Source organism: Gastrolobium bilobum, unplaced genomic scaffold (genome assembly GCF_033153095.1).
Source record: "Gastrolobium bilobum isolate Gb01-03AN ecotype WA unplaced genomic scaffold, APGP_CSIRO_Gbil_v1 utg5420, whole genome shotgun sequence".
Lineage (NCBI taxonomy): Eukaryota > Viridiplantae > Streptophyta > Magnoliopsida > Fabales > Fabaceae > Gastrolobium > Gastrolobium bilobum.
Window position 1 is genome coordinate 58455 of NW_026898652.1, and position 22924 is coordinate 81378.

Here is a 22924-nt window from a genome sequence, read left to right on the forward strand (position 1 = left end):
CCAACTTTTAGTAAATGAGAAAGGGGGAGGGTGGTGGGAAATTCCATATAAGCTGAAAAAATGTTGCATAGTAAATCACAATGCAAGTAAAAAGTATAAAATAAATATGTCATCGGCGGACACAGTTAGTTTTCTTACCAATCATAAGTTATGCCAGAATCATTGACTACAACAATCTTATTGTTCTTTTCTGTCTTGCATCTGGTCCCGTTTCTCCAGGGGTAAAAGAGATAACATCCACATCCTATATAAACATAATCAAAATATGTGGCTAAAATGATAATAACTAAGGTCAGGTCTACTAGTAAAAACTAATAACTCCTTACGTACTTCATAATACAATCATGCAAGCCCATTACCATTGGTCATTATTAGACATTTTGGTCATCTAATAATAGTGAGTAATTTCATAAACGAATCTCATCCTAATTTAATTAGAAAATCTGATTAAGAAAGATATCTTATCATCACCCTTCCTTTAGCCCCTTAACAGCATTCTATATCCTAACTTCACCAGCAAAACAGAATGAGAGATAGCAGAGGTTTATGATATATATTGACCACCCAAATTTAGCTCAGAGATGAAAAATGAGATCAACTAACGAACGTCTTAGGATTATTTGTTAAGACGCTTGACCTTTCACTTGAAACTCAAGATTTATTTAGATTTAGAATAACAGTATAATGTCATACAATTCCTTTTCCAATTCTCTTGATAAAAAATAAAAATAGAGAAGGAAAGGTAAAGTTCAATATCCGCTCATAGCCAAACAATAATAACAATAATATTAAGAAAGAGCTCCAACAAATTCCGTTCATGAGTAGTAGCATATTCCATCTATAGCACAGCATATGGTGAAAATTTCAATTAAACAGACCAGAATACCTAATGACTTTCATATATATCGTCAACTACATAAGTCAGTGTATTTAGAGGCAGCATATACGAGCAGAGTACGGTGAAAAAAGTGTATGGTAACTAACAAGGATTTGACAACATCATAATTGTCAAATAATTACAGATAAATGCATTTTGCATCATAGTTGAAACAACTTGCACTTACTATAGCACTTGGCGAATTTATAATATAAGGCCATTAGGCATTAATCACCACACGAGTGCCCATCTGGGTCACTTGCCTTAGTAGCTGAGTTTAATAATGCAATGTCAGTCTAAAGCAAAGGGATGAGTAATAATGAGCTTACGACACATTATCTGCAACATAAAATATTGGGAGTCTATCGACTCCTGTAGCTCGCCATTTGTCTTTTTCAAAGGATTCTTGCTCAGCCTCAGACCCAGTTGCAGTTAGAACAAACTGAAATATACAATTCATGTCACTAATTTACAATCATTGATTCATAATAATATAACATGATATTAAGGTTTTGAATAACAAAAGGAAATGCAAAAAAAAAAAAAAAAAACCAAAAAGTTAATTCAACGTGGGAGGAAGAAACAGAAATAGAAGGGAAAAACCAGCACAGTAGCACATACCAGTGGAAAAAGTATAGCCATAATGCCATAACCCACAAGAGGCGAGAAAAAGAATATGGCTAAAACGCAAGGGCTTCCTGTAAGGACATAAATTACTAATTAATCTCAAACATGAAGTGAAGCAGAGGATAAAGTATAATACAAACTATACAAATTGTTCCACAGTTCAACATTTTTCAACAACATAAATAATGTTAGACTGAATTTTAAACTTCAACAGGCCACAAAGGCAGCATTTATGGAATTATATGACATTCTGCTTAATATCTTCACTCACACTCCACAAAGTTGAAAATCCTCAACCCTCATCCCTATTCCCTCAGTTATCCTTTCACAGACAACCCATACCATTGTCTCTCACACATAATATTACGGAGACTTATTAATGTTTTATTTCTTACTAGCAAATATACAGAAAAAATAGAGCAGCTCTTCTTCCTAAGGCTAGTATCATAAGTTGTTTTATCTCAGAAGAACCAATATAAAACATGATCTGAATATACGAATTTTCTCGAGTTAAACAAACAAGTATACTTGATAAAGTTAATGTGATAAAAAAATTAAAAAAAATTACCAAAGCCAGCAAAAAACGCCCAGTAAGATTCAAAGTAGTGCAGCCTTCTATCAAGAGCCACTTCGTTGAAATTCCATTTGTACCTAATAAAAAAGGATACGTTTAAAAAGCATACCCAACTGTTAAAGGAGGACATTAAGCAAAGGAGTATATGAACCACATACTCGAAGCAGTAATATGCATACATCCAGGAAAGGAGTAAAAAATTTAGCACCTTCCCAATGTACGGTATGAATCCTGTTGCATAGACCTGCATGTAACATTAGAAATTGCTTGTTATCTAAATAATAAAGATAAAATGAAGCAAAACATAGTTTACTGCATATCAAGGCATATATACTATCTTCTCAAAATGGAAACAGAAATTACAATGATTTTATTACCTCAAGAAAGAAAACGCTCAAAAGGAGTACCGAGTACACCTGCTCTCCTATTCCAATCATGACCCTGGGTTAAGCAAACACTTTAGCACTGATTTAGCTATTAAGACTAAGAACTAATAGCAATCAGAAAAGGGGAAAGAAAAATATAGCAGCATGAAGAAAGTATTGATTAGAACCTTACCCTCCCAGGCCAGATGGTCTTTTTGCATCATAAGCAATTTGTACAGTTGGTGCGTTGTTTTGGCCCGAACCTTTCTCAACAGTAAACTTAGTTCTTCCCATTGCAGCATACCCAAACTTGGCAATGTCATTGTACCTAAAAACGTTCTGTTAGCAATTCTCATTTAGACAACAAAAAGTGAAATAACATACTAGTTCATATCCACTTTATATAATAGTTTACTGGAGATGGATATCAAAAACTGAGAATAATTTGCTTGTTATTGCAATGCGAACATGACAAAGTCAAAGAACTTTCCTATGGAGCCAAACATTATTTGGCATTATCAGTGTGTTTGACATTTATGTTGGAGTCATAAGCTAGAATTCCCAAAGAGAATTTCAGTCCAGCATAGGTTTTGGATAGCAAAAGAAGCAACCCAGAATATTTATTTCGGTAGGATTGTTTATATGGGTACAGAATGGGATAGGAGGGCCATACTATGTCTACTTTTTGTGCTCTTACGATCTTTTGGAGAATATCTTATCCTCCTAAAAGGACTTCTCTTGTTTTACCTGATTTAAAAAAGTTCGTTACTGAGTAAAGATGATGTATACATGACAATAAAGATGGGGAAAAAGAAGATTGAAAAGATAATATTACCAGATGGCACTTAGAACAATACTGAACACATATAATGGGTAAAACCAAAGCACCTGCAGGGAACAATCAGAAGGACAATCACAAAAGATTAGTTGGAAAAAAACATTCAACTTCAGAGCTTTTTCTCATGCAATCTAGATGCAGAAAGATATCTCAAATCCATTTTAACAATGAAAAAGAGAAAAATCCTCTGAGCAAGTATGCAACTAGCTTTCCAAGTATTGTCTTTTGAAACTTCTTACTTCTAGTAAACCTTCCATGCTTTTCTAAATCAATGTTTGGGTCAATGAGTTCATTTTACTTCTAACAAATCATGTGGAGTAATTTATTGGTAAAAATCTGACTCAAAGCAAGATATTAATGGAACCGAATTACCTTATTTTGGTGAATTATATTGCAGAAAATACATTATCACATTCATTGCCAAAGTAATATTTTTGTTTCTGCATTTATATCACATTCAAGTTACAAAGGCAAACAAAATTCTATATGGAGAACATGGAAGGAAAGTGGCAGCATTAAGATATTTTTTGTGGTCAATGTGCACTTTAAAAACAGTATATTTCATACTTACATAAAAGAGCTGAACGAGTGCAAGACGTAAGAAAGAATAAAATTTCAAAGTGCCAGCTGTGTCACACGGTTTATGAGAAACAAACTGTGAGCATTGATCAGGTAATATCCACCACAATGCAGGGATCACAAACGAGTTTAGGACGAATAGACTGCACAAAAATTTAAAGATGTTCAAATTATTATCAAACAAGTAGATTGTAGATGCTTGATTTGTGAAGGACAATCCACGGACGACAAAAATATGCAGGCAACAACCAATAATCATTAATCACATTTATTCCAGTCATCTTCAAACTGTCATTACGTCAAAAGTATACATATTTGTTCATGAGCTATATCCTTCTGCAGATCCTGCCCCCTCATCCAAGAACAGAAAACTCACAAGAGCTCAATTTGAGATGTCTATTCATAGAATTTGGAGGAAAAAAAATTGATTTTGATGGAATAGTGCCATAGGAAAAGGCTATCATTATCAATGTTTCAGATCTCAAAATTCATCATCCCAAATTAAAATATATTACTAAATACCATAAAGAACAGGTCAAAAGAGAGATGGAATGGATGAACTCTTAAGACAATAATATCCTTAAAGCCGGACAAAACCACGGACTTCATTATCCATAATAACTTGGTTGAGAAGTGAATGAAAAACAGAAAAATATTATTTTCTTGTTATGAATAATAACCAAGTTGGTAGGATATATAAGATAGTAGCTACAAAAGAAACAAGAAGAGAAAAAATAATACTCACGCAAGTTTTGAGACTATAAGTATAAACTTTAGACAACTACTGCAACAACTGAGAAAAAGGAGACTAAGGACCTTAAACTGCAGTCAATTGTTCAGTTCAACCATCGAAATCCACCTCTGTTATCTCTGATAACATCTCCTTGTGCCGAATACAGTCACACACACAACGCAACTAATAAACATTCACATTCATTGGATTGCAAAATATGAATTCCCAGTGCCGAATTATAGTGATTTAATTGTTGATTGTAAAAACAAAAGAGTAAGAAAATATAGAAATAGGAAATGAATGAGGAAGATGAAAATTGAATATAAAAGTGGAGGAAAGAAATAACCTTCCTAAGAAAATGAAACCATTTAAGAGGAAACACTGTCCAGTTCGCACCAAAAGCCTTCTCGACCTAAGACACAGAACAACAACGCGATGAAGGCAACAAGCCTCTCTGAAACCCCGCAACCACAGAAGACATGCTACCTTCACGCGTTCCATTTCTCGGAATTGGGAAAAGGGAACAACACGCTACTTCGCAATCGCAACACCCTTTGACTTCATCACCCAACTCCTTCTATCTTCCCACCACCTACGCCAGACAACAGTACAAGTACAAAGGTTTTTTTTGTTTTCCTTTTCTTATCATCGTATTTCGTAAATGTTTCAAATACTTATTAATATCGTTTCCTGTTTTATTTTACGATATTACTATTTTAAATGAGTTTTATATTCATCAACACTATATTTTTAGCTAATGGATCGAATTGTGCTTTTTTATAAAAAAATAAAATAAAAGTAACGGATTTGTCTCACATTCCAAATTTTATCACAATCTGTTCTCATTTAGTCATTTACCGAAAGTTAATAAAATAGTCTGGAATTATATTCATATTTTAATTATCTATCCATGAATTTTTTAATGGATAATGATATAATTATCTTAACAGCATAAAATAATAAAGATAATAAAAAATAAAACCCTTATCTCTACAAATAAGAGGTTGAATCCTACATCAACTAGGAGATCTACACAGCCTAAGCTCAAGAAGTAAACCCTATCAATAAAAGGATAAAGATCCTCATGTACACATTCTGAACTCATTTACTACTTTTACTCACACAGTGCACATACCCACGTCTTGGTTATAAGTCTATTAATTGTGTACAATGATTGGATATTAGCTATAAGTCAATCAAAATGTCTATCTATAAGATATCTCTGAACACATACGCTGCGATATTATCTTTATACGGTTAAATAAGACCGGTGAAGTCTCATGTGTGGTGACACCATTCATTATTTGATATTTATTTAAGTAAATTTATGTATTTTTTGGATCAATGAATAGATGTAAGAGGAGTGAGTTGGACTACTTGGAATAAAGAAAAAAAAATCGATAATCATATTTATATTGTTGATGATAAAGAAAAAGAAATCAATAAAATTTTTTGAAAAATCAAAAAATTCAATTCTTTTTTTCTTTGGAAAATAAGAAAAGAAAAAGCAAAATTAATAATCATATTATTATTATTGATAATAAATTTGATATTTTTTTAATTCATAAAAATTTCTAAATAATAATCATATTTTTTTTGGTAAATAAAAGGCCTAAGCCCAAAGAAATAAAAGGGAAAATAGACAGAAAGAACACCTAAGGACTACAAACCACCTCACGTGGTCTATAAACAGAAGCCAAATCTGCAAGCAACAAAAAATAAACACCAGGAGGAGGATTTCACCAAACTCTTTTATCAGGCTGCTCTTGATAATCAAGTAAAAAATTGGCCAACCAATCAGCAACAGTATTGCCTTCTCGAAATGTATGATGAAAAGAAACTGTCCAATCTTTCTGAATCCAAATCCGTATGCGAGATATTAGATGACACTCACGGATTGCTATACCATTCATGGATAGCAAAGTGATTACACTAGAAGAATCACTTTTAATCATCACATTGCGATAGCCTGAGCTCCAAGCCATCTCCAAATCCCTAAGCACCCCCAATAATTCAGCTCTGAAAGCATTACAAATACACAATCGATAAGCATAACCACCCAACCATCTCCCATTGGCATCCCTCATCATACCACCACAAGCAGCAGAACTAGAATTACCATGAGCAGCACCATCAAAATTGATTTTAATCATACCATAATCATGAACCATGAAATATCCAAAACCATAGTTCTTTTTTTCACATATCGGTTTGATTGAGTAGAACAAGCATGCTGAATATCATCAACAAGATTTCTAATAAACCTTACTCTATCAATAACCGAAGGCATTGTAGAGCCATGACAAACTTCATTTCTCCACACCTAAGATTTCCAACAAGCTACAAAAAAGACGGACAACCAATTCAGCATAGTACTATCTGTAGACTGCAAATTATAATTAAAATGAAGCCAAGAGTCGAGATCTCTAAGAAAAAAACTATCACCATGCTCAGGTGGCACCAGACATATTATTATCATTGATTATTGATTTTCCTTTTTTTTATTTACCAAAAACTTGAGTACATTGAATTTTTTAGATGAAAAGGGAAAATGTTATAATCAAATTATCATTATTAATGATAAATTTAATATATTTGAACTTGAAGGAATTTTGAAATATCACCATATAAATGAGAATTCTATTTAAAAATTCTTATAAATTCAAAAAAATAACGTGATTATTGAAAAAAAAATTCTTCCCTTCTTTGCCTAAAAAAGTTGAGTACATGGAATTTTTGAAAAATAACATTTTTAATTTTTCCAGGATTCAAAAGATTATACAAAAATTATTTATAATTTTAAATAGTATTTTATTTAATAAATTTAATATTAATTTAATGCTAATTTGAACATTTTTTTTAATTTAATGCCATTATCTATCATTTGTTTAAGTAAACCATTTATTGGTTAAACAGGGGCAAAATAATATATAACTTAAAAACCGGGTCAAATTAATAATTTTTTTAAAAGGGGACAATTTGATCAATTAGCCCTACATTTTTTTTATCCTGTAATACATTTTAAAGACTTAATCTTTTTTAAGTTCGAGTAATCAGGAATCAAGATGTTAATATAATTTTTAATTTAATAAAGAATAAAAATATGCTGCTTATATTGGATTTTGTATGAAATCTGTGGTGTTTAATGAACATTACCGTTAGCACGAACTGAACAATAATTTTCCCAAAATTAATTCTAAACGTATGTTAATAGCTGTTTACAAATGAAACGATTTTCATTATTTTCATTATTGTGAAGTACGACATGCACTTAACCCAATCCTATAAAACATCATTATTTTACTCCAGAATTGATGAGTATGAGTCGACTCTTAAAATTATTTTACGCTGAGGTTATGATCACTTATAAAAGAAAACAAATCCTTTTAAATTTAGCATGAAATTACTCTTTTTGTACCCCAAAAATCCTCCTCGATTCTTCAAGTTTAGCCGAACTAACTCGAAAGGAATTCAAGTTATAAAACTCCCTCATCATCTAGGTAAGGCTATGATGAATGTTAAGAATATATTAATCAAGTGACAAGAAAAACAAGCCATGGCCCTTGAATTCTGTTATTCCGTTAAGAAGCAGCGGCGGCGGCAACAGCAAGACGCAAGGGCCGCTCCAGGGGTGTCATGTGCTGAAACTATATGGTTATTAAAATTCAAAACAGAGCCCTCAGGCATGTTTTGAACAACTCATTGGACCTGAAAATCTACATATCTGATTTCCATATTTTGCTCTGATAAGTGCAAAGAGGAATATCGAGGTCAGCTCGAGTTCAAATGGCAGATACTGATAATACTGCTACGCTATCCAGTTCAAAATTTGATGATGAATACTTTCATTTAACTGAGATACACTATATAAAAACAGCGTGCAGAAAATTACATTGGCCTTTGTCTTCGAAATGGAGTGAAGGGGTATACAAGGCAAGATCAGAAACCATATTCATCAGGACGCCAAAAGAACAATGATATGAAACTTTCATCCTTCCACTCCAACTGTACCGGGAAAAAAATATGATGGGGAGGGAAATAATCAGTAAAATACACGATGACCTTGGCAAAGTCCCTCCCCAGTGCCTCAAGCTCGTCAAGATATGAAAGATGTTATGCGCGGAACATATCATGGTGATCTCAAGGATTCTTGCCGTCTAAGAGGAATGCCTTCCCCATCATCAAAGCCATCCTCTTCTGAATGCTTAGGAAGTCTAATAGATGATTGCAAACCTGCATATAAAGATAATATCAATAAACCATGTTTTAAAACTTCAAGACCTTACACCAGAAAGTGCATGTGAGCAGGAAAGAGGGTAATCTAAAGTCACGTGAAATTACTATAACTCGATTGCTGCAGCATACCATCAACCATATCCTTAGTTTTGTGCAGAAGAAAAGTTCCTGAAAGTATTGTCACGAACCCACATATTTCCGTGATAACTTGTGTTGGGCTTTGTCTATCCCAGTCCTGATATCAAATTCAATTCTCAAATCAAAGGTCAACCTTCAAAAATAGTGAACAGACATTGAATGTATAAATAACAATTAAACTAATGCATCTACACATCAAATACAAGACGATCAAAATTATGAAAATAAAAGAAAACCAGTTCTTATTTGTGCACCACAGGATTTGCATGTCTGTATGCTTGGTTAAGGGAAAGAGCAAAAGAACCTTCACACCCTATTGAACATATGAGTTTGCATACAATTTTCACATCTTCTATATGTAAATGTCTCAGCAGACATTTACTCACAACAACATTCGTCTCCCTCTTCATTCGCAAGCAGTTCATCACGGATGGACTATGTGGGACCCACTAAGAGAAATTTGACTAGCAAATAATATTAGGTTCACAGTTCTAGACAACAACCAGTAGATAAGCATCATTAAGGATCTTGTTTCAACACAAAAACAAGAAGATATTAGACAGCTCCTTAACAAACTAAGAAGATATTAGACAGCTCCTTAACAAACTAGTAAGAAAGGGAGTCCACAATAGAGTCCAATGACGACTGACAAAAATCGAGCATGAATTTAAATTATAAGAAGACTAAGGAGTGACTAATGAAGCAATTTAAGCAATGGTTTAAAGCATAAAAGAAATCTTAAATCTTGATTTCTCTGTGACTAACGAAGACTAAGGAGTGAGTGATGAAGCAATCTAAAGCAACAGGTTAAAGCGTAAAAGAATCTTAAATCTGAATGTCTTAATATCTTTTTTAACAATTGCTTTCTATTATGCTGTTATAATAAAAGCAATGGAATTCAAACAAAAACATAGTGTATAAAGAAAGACACTTTAAACTTAAATATAATTGTTGGCCAAGAGGCTTAGAAAAAAAAAAGATTATACAATATGTAGTCAATCTGATTGTTGTAACATAATATATAGAGCCTTAAAAGTAAAGCAATGAGCGGTGTCCAATGATAGGCAACAAAACTTACCTTAAACATGATAACACTAGCCACGATGGTTAGTGTTGTGAACATAGTATAATATATGGGAGACACCACTGCAGTGTTAAAAGTATCCAGTGCCTGATTGCAGAAATAAAAAATCATTATCATATGAATTATAAAGAAGAAAGAATTAGCCATCAAACCAAAAGAGAGAGAGAGAGGAATGACAATATGTAAAAGTAATTGCACATTATTAATAAGTAGCAGGATCATGCTCAAATTGACATCCATGACTACACAACAGTACATTGAAGTCTCATCCTAATTCATAGGTACTGCCAAACCCACCCAAGATTCACTCAATACAAGACCCTTCCCTCAATTTCCCCCCTTTACTTAATAACCTCAATCCTGCCCACAAACCGTCATTCCTTCACATGTTCCTTTTTCCACCTCATTCAGCCGCGTGTCCCCTCTTCTAACTAACTCATTCCCTTCTCCTCTGCCCTTTATAATCAATTTGCTTACTCTGGACTTTTGCTCACTGATACAGCCCTCACCCTCTTCTTCCTTCTATTATATACTCGTGCAAAGGGCTCACCAATGCGGCTAGCATGTATTAGCATTGATGGCATTGATTTCATTTTCTGGGGAAAAAAACACCGTATTTATCATCGGAAGGGCTCACAGAAGCATTGATCCAGAGGTTTGGTGAAAGTTGTGTGGGGAATGTTTACGAGAGGCTGACCACGTTATGACAAACAGGGATGATAGAGGAATATGTGCAACAATTTGATGTGTGCAAGGAGTATGGAGTTTCCAAATCAAACAGCAATAAAACCCAGCAGTAGCAGCTCATACCCACCTCAAAACAGAGAAGTGCGACAAGTGGAGCATCCAATGTGGCCAACCCTTAGGACTGATGCACTGCTATCCAAAAAGGAGGATATGAGTTACCATTTTGGTAGAGGATGATCAACTGAAGGAAGACAGGGAAGATTGCCCAGAATCATGCGGGTAAAACACTGTGGGAACTGGGAAGATGAACAGTGGGAATTCTCATGCAGGGGGAATCCCCACTTTCCACCCAGAGGACAAGGTGGAATTTCTCGGAGGCGGTAACTGATAGGGCCCAAGAAGTTAGGAAGTTATGGAATTATTTACAAAGTAATAATATAGGAGGTTAGAGTTGGAAGGGAAGGGGCTTAGCTTAAGGGTTTTCCCAAAAGCATTAAAAGACAAGAATAGGAATTCTTGGCCAAATGACAAACAAGAGAGTCAAACTCAAACTCCTCGTGTTCCGTATTGAACCTTTTTTCTCATTTTGATGTCGATTCTTCTATCAAGTTTTTGGGACTTGCTTTTATCATTAAAAAAACAAATATTTTACATTTTCAACTTGCTTACATATTTGATGCTATTTACTCATTAAAGAGTGGATATGACAAATCAGTCTTTATTTTACATTAAGGGATAAAATTCCCAATCAATGACAGAAGTTCACTTAAAGATCCCAGGGTCATATGTGATGGTAATATGATTTGAGTTAAAGGTTTTCCATACGAAACAGACTTATGGTTCAAGAAACAAATCATGCATAATTCAGATGAGAAGATAAATAACTATCCCTTGAACAATTTTATATTCTTATCAACAAAATCAAGAAAAGAGGACACAATTAATTGTTCAAAAATAAAAAAGCATTTACAAAAAGCATAAACATAAAATAAATGATATGTCCACGGATTTCACTGAATGGTATAATGGAAAATCAATTAAACCAATTCCATGTACATGATACTTGTTGACCAAAAGAAGTGCACGATGGAAATTGTTGAGTGCTGACAAATACAAGTACATGATAGTACTTCAAATAAATATAAATTTCCAAGGAACTAACAAGAAGGGCAACCATACCTTATTTAAATAATTCATCTGTGTAAGAACACAAACAGTTATAACTAAAGCAAATGCCCAAAAGAAGTGCACGATGGAACTTGTTGATTGTTGACAAAAAGAAGTACAAGATAGAACTTCAAATAAATATAAATTCTAGGGACTAATGAGAAAAGGTATCATACCTTATTTAAATAATTCATTTGGGTAAGCACACAAACAGCTACAACTAGAGTGAATGCCCAAGTTTGAGGGTAAAGTAGTTGATTCATCCCTGACAGAGTTAACTTTATTGCAATTCCAAGAGCCTTAACACTCATTACCTATCAAAGGAAACCTTACAATATTAAAATAATAATAATAAGATAACAAGAGGAGAGCAAATACTAGTAGAAATTCATGAACAACTCTATGATGAGACATACCGATAGAGAACCTACAAGAGAACAAACACCAATATAAACCAGTATGTGTGTCTGGCCATATAAAGGAATGAAGTGGAAGATAAGAACGAAGGCAGCTATTATAACCAAAGCTGCATAAAAGACAAATGCTGCAAGAGAATCAATATGTCTTGGTCAGTAATCTGATATGATATTTTTGTAAAGAGAGTAATATTTCAGATAGGAACATGGCTACCTGGCTCCATAGCAAGATCCCATACTTCTGTCACTGATTCAATTTCCCGTTCTTGAGGTGCATGTAGAACAATTGTCGTAGACCCCACAACACACAAAGCACAACCAAGAACTCCAAATATATGTAGCCTCTCCCGTAAAATAATATGAGCAAGAGCAGCACTGCAAGACAACATCACAAATCAAAATTTACAAGAGTCAATCAAGCATCAATTTGAAGCTAAATTTTTATCATGCCTGATAATAATGCTAAGAGCACCAAGAGGGGTGACCAATATAGCTGGAGCAAACGCATAAGCCGCAAAATTGGCAATCTCTCCAACAATCACTGTTGAAATTGCAAATGTGTTAGAATAGGAATTTTGGTCCACTGATTAATATCATTAGCTGTAAGCAACTCGGATCAATAAATTGTAAGTGGGAATTTTGTTAGTCTCTTTGGCAGGCTTTTGTGTCCGAGCAGAAATATTCCCTTGGAAAATGTGTGAAGCAAAAAAAAAAAGTTAGACAAATTAGATATAAAAGATACAAACTTTAGCTACTGTTTTTTTACATAAATATGGATAATAAGTTACAGAAAGTTAGATAACTTAACCTAAAACTTGAGACTTTTTGCTATAAGTTTGAAAATCATACAGGGATAAAGGGAAAAACATACAGAAGAATGCCCCTCTTTGGATTTGTTAAGGTTCTGCAAAGGATTCAATTTATACAAATCTAGTAACTAAATTACTTTCTGCAGTTATAAAATAACAAGGAACTTTTTTAAAAAAGAGGAAAAGAAAAAAGAGCAGAAGCTGTAGGGATACGCTTGGAAAATGAAAAATCAATGTTACAGTTCACCAATGTCGGTCAATCAATAAGCATTCACATCAACGATTGTTAATGAAAATAAATGTCAGCATTCAATTCATTAATCATTCCACAACCAAACAATCATATATAATCATGTACAACTCACTTGTTATCATGCCCACCCACCAAAGTGGCTCATACAAGTAAGAATAACCTCCACTTCCTGTCAAAAATAATTTTTTGAGAAGTCAGTCGCTGCTGTGCATGATGATCCATCAGAGACAATGAACCAAAAAAATAGAAACTAATATCAGGAAGATAATATAAGTGCACTAACGTATATGATATCCATCTTGACAGAGAAAGCAAATGCACGAGACACAGAAACATGAAGCATGTAACAACTCATTCATAGATGAAATGAATTTATGGGAAAAAAACCCACCCCCACTTCATATATATAAATCAAGCCAAGTGAATAGAAGATGTCCTATTAACTTGGAGAGAAATGAAAATGTTTAACAACATAAAATATGCCCAGTCACTATATTTTTAACATTAATAGCAGGATCAGGTCAGGTCAAGCTCCATTTTCTGTTCAGGTCCATAAACAAGTAATTATGCCAAGCAATTCTTGTATCTTCTGAAACCACAAAACACCCCAATATTAACCACTTAAATTGACTTCAACTATGTTCATATTCAATGTTAATAGGTTAAATAAAATGCACATCTCTAGTGTGACAACTAAGACAACGCTAAAATAATCTTTCACCACTAGTCACTCCATACCAAGGAGCACGAGAAAAGAATTATTAACAACATCACCAAAAAAGTTCCATGAAAACGGATGAGAACCCAAACTGTTTGTTTCCCTTTGCCTCAAGCCCAAAAGAAAAGTTCAAAGGCAATACCCAATCCACCAGTTCTACATCTATCTGGGTTGTAAAATGTCAGGAGAACATATAAAAAGCTTGGTAACGCAAGGCATCGAGTTTAAACTTGAGATTAGCTATTCAAGAAAAGTAGAAAACTTCAAGATCCTTAGAAAATATAATAATCCATTTCCCGCACGATCCACTAAATTAAAGGAGTGGGAAGTAAACAAAATTAATCAACTAAGTTCGGAGCTAAAGATCAGTGGAGCACGACAAAAAATTACTAGTTGAAAGCCCCTTACTAGTATTGAGACCTGAAATCAAATGAGGTGGAAAAGATGACACCACTATTCATGGGATCCATTACGAGCATAACAAATCTGGAATTGCTCCATTCCCACATTTACTCCTCTGAACATGGATTTGAAGGAAAAAGAAAAAGAAAAAAGAATGTACACCATACCTGCCCTGATTCCACTAGCACCGGCCTTCTTCAAACCCTTCTTTTTAACGATGAAGCTAGCACCGATGAAGAAGCTAGAGGATAGAGCAAGGCATAGACCCTTTATATTATCGGCGGACATGCCCTCGCGCCAGCTAGAACTCGAAGAAGTCGCCATGGCTCTCACAAGCGAAAACCCTAGGTTTACAGAGGGATCTCGCCACTTGCGAATCGGAAGAAACACAACACTCAAATATCTAATCTCTCAAGGGGATTTTCTTTCGGTGGATACAGCTGTCACAAAGGTTCTCTTTCCTTTGGATCGGAAATGCTTTGCAATTGCAGTTCCAATATTCGCATATGCATATGCATATAGAGAAAAAGAGAAAGAGAAAGAGCACAAGAGATAAAAACAAAACAAAACAAAACCAATTTTACAGCGTGACTGAGATCACTAACAAGGTTGATGAGTACTACACTCCATTGTTGATTCTCTGCTAATCCCTACTTGATTCGAAATTACTCTCTCTCTCTCTAATGTCAAAGCCCAATACCCTTGTTCTCTTCTTCCTTACTTTTTCTTTATTATTATTTATTAGGAGTGATATATTATTTTACCTATCATTTTTCTGTCTTTACTTGTCATTTTTTAATATTATTATATCAGAATCTTAACTAACATTTATCTTTCTTTCTCTTTTTGAGATTCTGATCTAACAGTATTGAAGAATAGTATGCAAAAATATACAGAAAAAATGATAAGTAAAATAATCTATCCTATTTATTATTATTCAATAATATAACTATTATTATGGTTGCAATGTCACCTCTCCTCGCATAAGCACTGAGTGACTTTCATTTTCAAATGAAGAATAAATATATACTTTTTTGCGTTTTTACTGGGGAAGGGAAACCGATCTCTGTTTTAAATTTTTAAATTTGCAACTTTTTTAAATGTGCAACTTAGATTAATAGACTCACTTGTGTTTTCAAAAAAATTATAATTTACGTACACCGTTTATAAAAAATAGTTAGTAGTAAAAACAATTAACAGCTATTGAAGCCCACCAATAATCAAAAAGGGTTTGCCACCTTTACTTATTTTAGGCTCCAAAATTGGCGATCAAATCCATGCTGCTTTTTTGCGTCGTTTTTTATGTTTAATGGATTAATGATGATAGCGAAATGAAGTGGACTTCAGACTTAATTGACCAAGCAAAAGGCAAAAAGGACAAGGTAACAATTTTTTGGTGCACCTGTATTTCCTTATGGGTTTAATTGCATTATTATTTTTTAAACAAATTCATGATTTCTTTTTTTTACATAATAATGTTAGGTATGAATGCCAAATTCAGTGCAGTTTAAGACAAGTTATTTTTAAGGAATGGTTCTAGAATTAATATTTTTTTATGTTATATGAGATAAAATTACCTCCTATATATATATATATATATAAGTGTATGAGAGAGCATATGAAGAGAAGAGAAAAAAAAATGTGAATCTCATATTTTTTTAATATATGAATAAAAAATAATTTTATCTCTTATAATATAAGAAACATTAATTCGAAAGGCCATGGTTATAATAAGATTTGACTCTTCAGTTTATGAAATCATAAATCGCTTATCACTGAACCTAACTACTTTAAATAATTAAAAATATAATAATCACTCCTGATCGTATATATTTATAATTTATTTTTTTGATAGCCATATATTTATGATCTTTAAATTGCACTGATTGAGTTTCTTTATTACTTTCATTTAATTAAGCTAACCACTATATTTATTTCTTTGTACTTGTTTAAAGATGATGTATCTATCTATTTTTATTCATTCGTGTGCCGATATGAGTTGTTATAAGGATCCGTATTCATAATTTTATTTTTTATATATACACAAAAATATATGGAGATCTTTTTTTTTTCTATCTCTTCCCTTCACATGATCTTACATGCTTTTGTGTGTGTATGGAAGATATAATTATCTCTTATAATATAAAAAATATTAATTCCATTTTGATATTATCTATTGTATTCATTTACAAACTATGATAAAACAATTTTACGATAAAAACCAGGGAGCCCGTAATTTATTTATTTGTTTTTGAAATTAAAGATCAAAAGTATAATATTTCGTTGTAAAATCATAACGTACATGTATATAGTTTTATAGAATTTTTAAATTAAGATTGTATAATTTAAAGGAAAAGCATTTGTGGTTTTAAATAACAATTTTTTTATTATTTTAAGTGAAATAATCGTGTTTTGGTGTGTAACATCCTTTATAACTGACTAGGATATAAGATATCACATTAATTCTTAAGTGAAATTCTAACGCAGCAGATATAATATAAGACATATGATAAAATATTATTAATCTTTAATTATACAGAAGTCAAGTTCACTATTACATCAGAAATACATCATAATCTAAACTATTTAGAAATATTTTCTTTCTATTAATTTGCTCCACTAAGCTTCATATGATAAAAAAGAACATAGGTTGGGCTTATATTTATTGTTTTTGATATTATTTTCTTATTATAAATTTTATTCTGTGAGAATGATATTTTCCACTAAAGTGACTGAATTGGTTATAGTTAAAAAACCCCAATATTTCTCAGAATGTGATCAGTCTTCCCAGAATGTGACCAGTCTTCCTTTATGGGAACATTTTGTGGACGAAGTGCAAAATTTCTTGGCTAATGATCAGTCTTCCCAGAATGTGATAGTAGTCCAGCTTGCAAAGATAAAGTTTTTCAAAGGTGTTTTTTTTATTAAACTGTTATTCTACATGTCCATCTTCCTCTTTTAATTATTTTGTGTGTTTTTTTTAAAGGTAAAATTGGAATAACAAATACCAAATATACAACAAAGATTCTTTTTGACTCCAATGTGCTAGCTGTTGTAGATTTCAAAAAAAATGTGTGATTTGCTATTTGAGCTGATGTAGTTTAGGACATCCTTCGGTGATGTGTCTGCGTTATTCGAGTTGTTGTACCAATTATTATTATTATTATATGAACTGACATTTTTTCTCTATAATTTTATGTTTAGGATTTCGTATGATCTGATAGACAGTAATATGAAGTTCAGTCAGTTGTCTGGCCAATCATCATATTCTTTTGAAAATGATTTTCTGAAAGACACTGAACGAAAATGTACAAGTGATATTAAGAATTGCAGCGAGGTCACAACATGCATTACGTATGGAACCATAAAATTGATTGAAAGTAGATACAATTGGTGGTATAAATCATGTCAGAAATGTCCATACCCAATGTGTGAAGATTTTGAAAAATGGTATTGTAAAAGCTGCCAATAATATTGGGAAGATTATTATCCAAAGTAAGTTGTTTTGTCTGTTTTATGTATTTATATATATGTATCAATATAAAATTGTGTGTCATTTATGTATGCAGTTTTATTGCCACAAGTTCAGTGTTCAAGTAAGAGTCGTTGATAACACAGATTCTGCATCTTTCTTGGTGTTCGATAGAGATTGTGCTGCTTTGTTAGAAATGAGTGCTGCTGAATTGCGTGAGCAACATTTCAAGCGGGTTTGAATCTCATTGTTTGACATTTTACTTGATTTGTGTTTTGTGCTCCTTATTAATGGGTTCATACAATTGAATTTAATTCACTTCTTAATGTAGGGTGCTAATATGGAACATTATCCATTGGAACTTGATGTTCTTAATGAGAGGTCCATGTTATTTAAGCTAAACATTACAAAAAATAAGTTGGAATCATAGAATGAGCCAAGATACCAAGTTTCGAGAGTTTGTAGCAGCGAAGCCATTGTGACCTCCTTCCTTAAGTCTTCGTTTGATCTGAATGTATGTTATTTTTTATAAAGAGTTGTAAACCTGCTGATTTTATATTGTTACATATGTGCGGTATTTGCCGTATTGATTGTGTCTTGACAAATAAATACAGGACGAAGAAAACTTCGATCTTGCTTTCGACAGTGATATCTTATCGCCTGCCACAGGAAAAGTTGTGGTATGTATTAAAGTTACTGATCATATCACAGTTCACCAATAGTTAGGATATCAAACTTATTTTTAAATCCATGTAATTTTAATTTCTCGTTAGGATGTTGAGAGTCAGACCTACTAGAGTACCGGTGATGCTGATATTTCAATTTCTTTGTTGACTCCTGCTGTAAATCTTGCGAAATCCATTGAGGATAAATCTAACTGTTCATCTGTGCGTCCTCTTAAGAAGATTAAATTGTAGAAGGAGTTAAGTAATCGACTTTTTGTTTCAATTTTGTTTTAGTGTTGTTATACATTATACTAACAAGATGATACTTTTCCTTTTGAAACGGTTTTGATGCGAAAGGTTGATTCATCTTGCAAGACGAAAAGGATATCTGGACATATCGTGAAGAATTTTTGAAAATGGCTTATGACTGTGTTTTCCAAATGTTTTTATCTATGTTTTGTGCAATTTTATTGTGCGCTGATTTATTGTATACGGCTCACAAGGTTGTTGTGAACAATGGTTACTGATTTATTTAAATGTTCCCATGATCCTTTATCTTCTGTATGATTTTGGTTTTGTTTTATGTGAATGTGAATGTTTGTCTAATGTTGTTTTGGTATAATTGCACAACTGGAATGGTATCAAAAGACGTTAAACAAAATTAATAAAAAATTATATGCCTCCAATCAATTTGAATGTTATCAAAGATTGGGAATCTATGGCTGCAAGGAAATTATAGTCCAAGAATTGTTCCTTCCTATGATTAATATTCAATGTCGATATTCATATAATAACCAGGGCATTGAGGAATGTTTTATGCTTTTCCAATTGTCAGAGATAACAAATTCAATGCAGTAAAATTTACACATGACAAACAATTCCAGATTCGTGTGCACTCTTTACGTCCAAAATATGTAGAGAGATCGATGGTGTTATAGGAAAATATGTGTACTAAAATATTTCTTCATTCAATTAGAGGGCCTTTTGTGTATAATTATGGTATACATTGATGTGTAAAGAATTCAATGGGGTTATAGAAAAATGTGAAAAGTTAAAGTCTATGTTTTTAAAAATGTATTGGAATGCGATGTAATCATTGTATAACCGTTTTTCGTATTGGAAAATGCATGACGTTTAAATCAGTTTTTTGTGTTATTATAACTATAATTATAATTTTTGGTATTTTTATCAGCAATCTTTTCCAAAAGGATGCATAAATGAATGGAAAAGGGATACATAGGGAAACATACCCTTTATTAATTGTGGTTCCATATGCTATAGTCAAACCTGAATTATGTCTTTACAAATTTCTAAAATCATAAATAGTAAAAGGTCATGTCGTCGACTGAATTCCTTGGCTATCACTATATATATTAGAATGCTACATACAAGAAGAATTAACAATGGATCCTTCGTCTGAAAAGCGTTTGAAGAATGAGAATCACCAAGAGAGTTCTCTGAAATCTCTTCCGTACGAATTATTTTTGGAGATTTTTGCAAGGGTGGCTCATGATACAGTCGTAGAAATCTACAACGTTCAGCTGACTTGCAAGGAATTCAGTCGTATTGTTGAAGATGAATACTTGTGGACACGTGCAATCGAGCTTCTACTTGCTTCTTTTGGTGAACTCCGAGTGTTTATGTTTTTTTTAGAATAAATAATGAACTGTCTTTGTTTAAGATTTCAATTTCCTTGCTTATCTTTGTTGTTGTTTTAATAGTATCGTTTGTAGTTTCTTTGAAGTAATTATTTCTAGGAATGTTTCATATGATGCACCTATCTTATATAAAAAATATATATTTAATTTTTGTATTAGATTGTTGGTATTGGGAATTGCTTACCCATTATGATTTTTATGTAATTGTCTGCACGTTTCGCAAATTGTAACAAACGAGAACGAATGGTCAGAAATTATACCTATCTCATTATCATTTATTTTAGAAATATGTGAAGAAACCTTTGGCTTGCTGATATTCAATGCATAAGTTGTTCTTATTTCCAAGTAAATATTTCAAATGACGTTTCACTTTCTTAGTCATTAAATCGAACAACAAATATAATTAAATATCAACATATATCGTATAAATAAATTATTTTAGCTTTTAATTAGTGAGTGATAATTTCAATCGACGCTTAACCAGAAAGTTTCCAATATCTATCCAATCGCATAGTCATTAAAGTATATTTCTTAAAAAATATTTTGGAATGTGACGAAATCATTGCATGCCCTTTTTTTGTATTGGAAAATGCAGTGTTGTTATGTTTTTTGGAAGGACGTATGCCTCTTGGCATTCATTTTTTTTATGTAAAAACGAATGAGTTAGTGGGATAACCAAAGGACGCAAACCATATAAAGCTTTATCATTATATCCTAGGCTATATATACAACGTGTAATCATTGTATAGCCCTTTTTTGTATTGGAAAATGCAGCCCTTTTAAAGCAATGTTGTTATGTCGTTTGGAAGGACGTATGCCTCTTGGCATTCATTTTTTTTATGGGAAAACAAATAAGTTAGTGGGAAAACCAAAGGATGAAACCATATAAAGCATTATCAGCATATCTTAGGCTATATATTCAACGTGTAATGTGAAACCCTTGACATATGCAACGTGTTGGGTTCAGCCGTGAATTAATAGCTGATTCTTCTCGGTTTAAGCCTGCAAAGATAAAGGAGGTGGGACATGAATCCCTAAAAGTTCTTCCAAACGATATTTTGCTGAAGATTTTTGCACTTGTTGCGGCTAATGATATTTTTGACATATGCAACGTTGAATTAAGTTGTAAAGAATTTCGCCGTATTGCAAGGGATACCTTCTTGCTGGTGCGTGCAACAGATATCATGATGGAGACATGGTGGTAGAGCGGTGGATTATGATGCATGGGATGTGGGTACCGAAGTGATGCAAATTCAAATATTTTGGTTTTTTCAGTAGCTTTTTAGTATTTGGAGTACAAAATGAAAATCATTTTTGTATTCAAATGAATAATCTTAAATTATATAATTTTTATATTAAAATTGTTTTATAGTCTGTGTTATTATTATAATTAAAGTTATTGGTGTTCCCATATTGTACACTCAAACCTAATTTGAGTCTTTTAAACGTGATGTCTTTTAAACTTCCCTGTAATAAAGTGAAAAACCATTAAATGCACATAAATCAAAATAATGGGAGCATATTGGAAGTTGTTAATTCTTGATAATGGAATTGCGTTTTGCAAAAAGTAATTAATATAGCCAAGAGTTGTGTGCTTCAGCGAACATGGTTCAAATCGATTATAAATGGTTGCACTTTGTTGAGCATTTTGTTAGATACGCACTGCTATGATAGAAAGAGTTCTACACGTTTGAACAAAAAACTAAGATGCAGAAATCAACAAGTGACATCAGACGCCTTCCAAAGGAGTTGTGGTAACGTATTTTTGGAGATGTGGCGTGTCATTCCATTCAGGATATATGTAACTTAAAATCAGTTTGCAAATATTTTCAAGAAATTTTGGAAGATGATTTTATCTATCAGCATGTATCCTTGAGTATTTTTCCAACATCGTGCTTGGAATGGATTACCCAAAATGTGTTTCGTTGGAATAATGAAGATGAATCAAATATCGGTGTCAGAATCTACGATTTTGAATTGTATGCGTTCGAATTGTGTCCACTGAAAAGTTTCAACAAGTAGCGAGAAGTTCATTTCTTGAAACGTTGCTATGAGAGTGGCAACCCTGCGATGCACATGAGGAATGGTATCAATATTGTTTAAGTTTCTCATTTACTTGCTTATCTTTGTTGTTTTTTTATCAGTCTCCTTTGCAATTTCTTTTTAGTAATTATTTCGAGGTAATCTATGAAGTTTGAAACGATTCATATATCTTCTGTAAAGAACAAATACTTAATTTTTGTACTAGACTGTTGGGTTTTGGGCATTGCTTACAGATTATGATTTTGACATTAACTACACGTTTGGCCAATTGCACCACAAGAAAACGAAGGGTCAGAGATTTTGTTGTTTCCCATTAAATAAGTTAAGTTGTTATTATTTTTTAAATATAAAAAATAAGTTGGATTTCTGGGGAATGTAACCGTCCATTAAACATGCTACTTCATAATCATTAAAAAGAACAGCAAACATGTAGAATACGAGCAGATATTAGATAGATAAATGTTTTTTCAGCAGTATTAAATCTGTTTGTTTCACGAGAAGTATCATTAAATTGAACGACGGTGTAATCAAATGATTTCAGTTTTTCCATTAATGCCTGTTCATATGAATCGACGTAAAAAAT

General features: G+C 32.7%; 2 protein-coding genes across 4 annotated transcripts; both read right to left on the minus strand.

Moving 5' to 3' along the window:
• Positions 1-138: 138 nt before the first annotated feature.
• On the minus strand, positions 139-5255 carry LOC133318073 (protein EI24 homolog). Its single transcript, XM_061520016.1, has 10 exons — positions 4940-5255; positions 3853-4003; positions 3279-3331; positions 2637-2771; positions 2456-2519; positions 2237-2322; positions 2073-2155; positions 1499-1575; positions 1207-1319; positions 139-244 (listed from the first exon to the last, which is right to left on the minus strand). Exons 1-10 carry the CDS (start codon positions 5092-5094, stop codon positions 178-180), a joined length of 984 nt encoding a protein of 327 aa, XP_061376000.1. The 5' UTR covers positions 5095-5255; the 3' UTR covers positions 139-177.
• Positions 5256-8355: 3100 nt separating this feature from the next.
• On the minus strand, positions 8356-15183 carry LOC133318090 (probable magnesium transporter NIPA4). Of its 3 annotated transcripts, none has more exons than XM_061520039.1 (9): positions 14671-15183; positions 13496-13552; positions 12772-12862; positions 12536-12696; positions 12322-12449; positions 12082-12219; positions 10046-10138; positions 8959-9064; positions 8356-8826 (listed from the first exon to the last, which is right to left on the minus strand). In XM_061520039.1, the coding sequence occupies exons 1-9, from the start codon at positions 14825-14827 to the stop codon at positions 8723-8725; spliced, it is 1035 nt and encodes a 344-aa protein (XP_061376023.1). In that variant the 5' UTR covers positions 14828-15183; the 3' UTR covers positions 8356-8722. The 3 variants fall into 3 exon arrangements, with proteins under 3 accessions (XP_061376023.1, XP_061376024.1, XP_061376022.1); XM_061520040.1 differs by having other exon boundaries at positions 8941-9064; XM_061520038.1 differs by having other exon boundaries at positions 8935-9064.
• Positions 15184-22924: the final 7741 nt, after the last annotated feature.

What these genes read in the sequence shown, in the direction of transcription:
- LOC133318090 (XM_061520038.1), bottom strand. Translation starts at nt 14,827, where the DNA reads ATGGCGACTTCTTCGAGTTCTAGCTGGCGCGAGGGCATGTCCGCCGAT. An exon ending in GTGGGTGGGCATGATAACAA is followed by an intron (nt 12,863 to 13,495) that starts GTGAGTTGTACA and finishes CAATTTCAACAG; the next exon opens with TGATTGTTGGAGAGATTGCC. An exon ending in AAATGAATTATTTAAATAAG is followed by an intron (nt 10,139 to 12,081) that starts GTATGATACCTT and finishes TTCTGCAATCAG; the next exon opens with GCACTGGATACTTTTAACAC.
- LOC133318073 (XM_061520016.1), bottom strand. Translation starts at nt 5,094, where the DNA reads ATGGAACGCGTGAAGGTAGCATGTCTTCTGTGGTTGCGGGGTTTCAGA. An exon ending in ATTGTTCTAAGTGCCATCTG is followed by an intron (nt 2,772 to 3,278) that starts GTAATATTATCT and finishes GAACGTTTTTAG; the next exon opens with GTACAATGACATTGCCAAGT. An exon ending in TATGTTGCAGATAATGTGTC is followed by an intron (nt 245 to 1,206) that starts GTAAGCTCATTA and finishes ATGTTTATATAG; the next exon opens with GATGTGGATGTTATCTCTTT.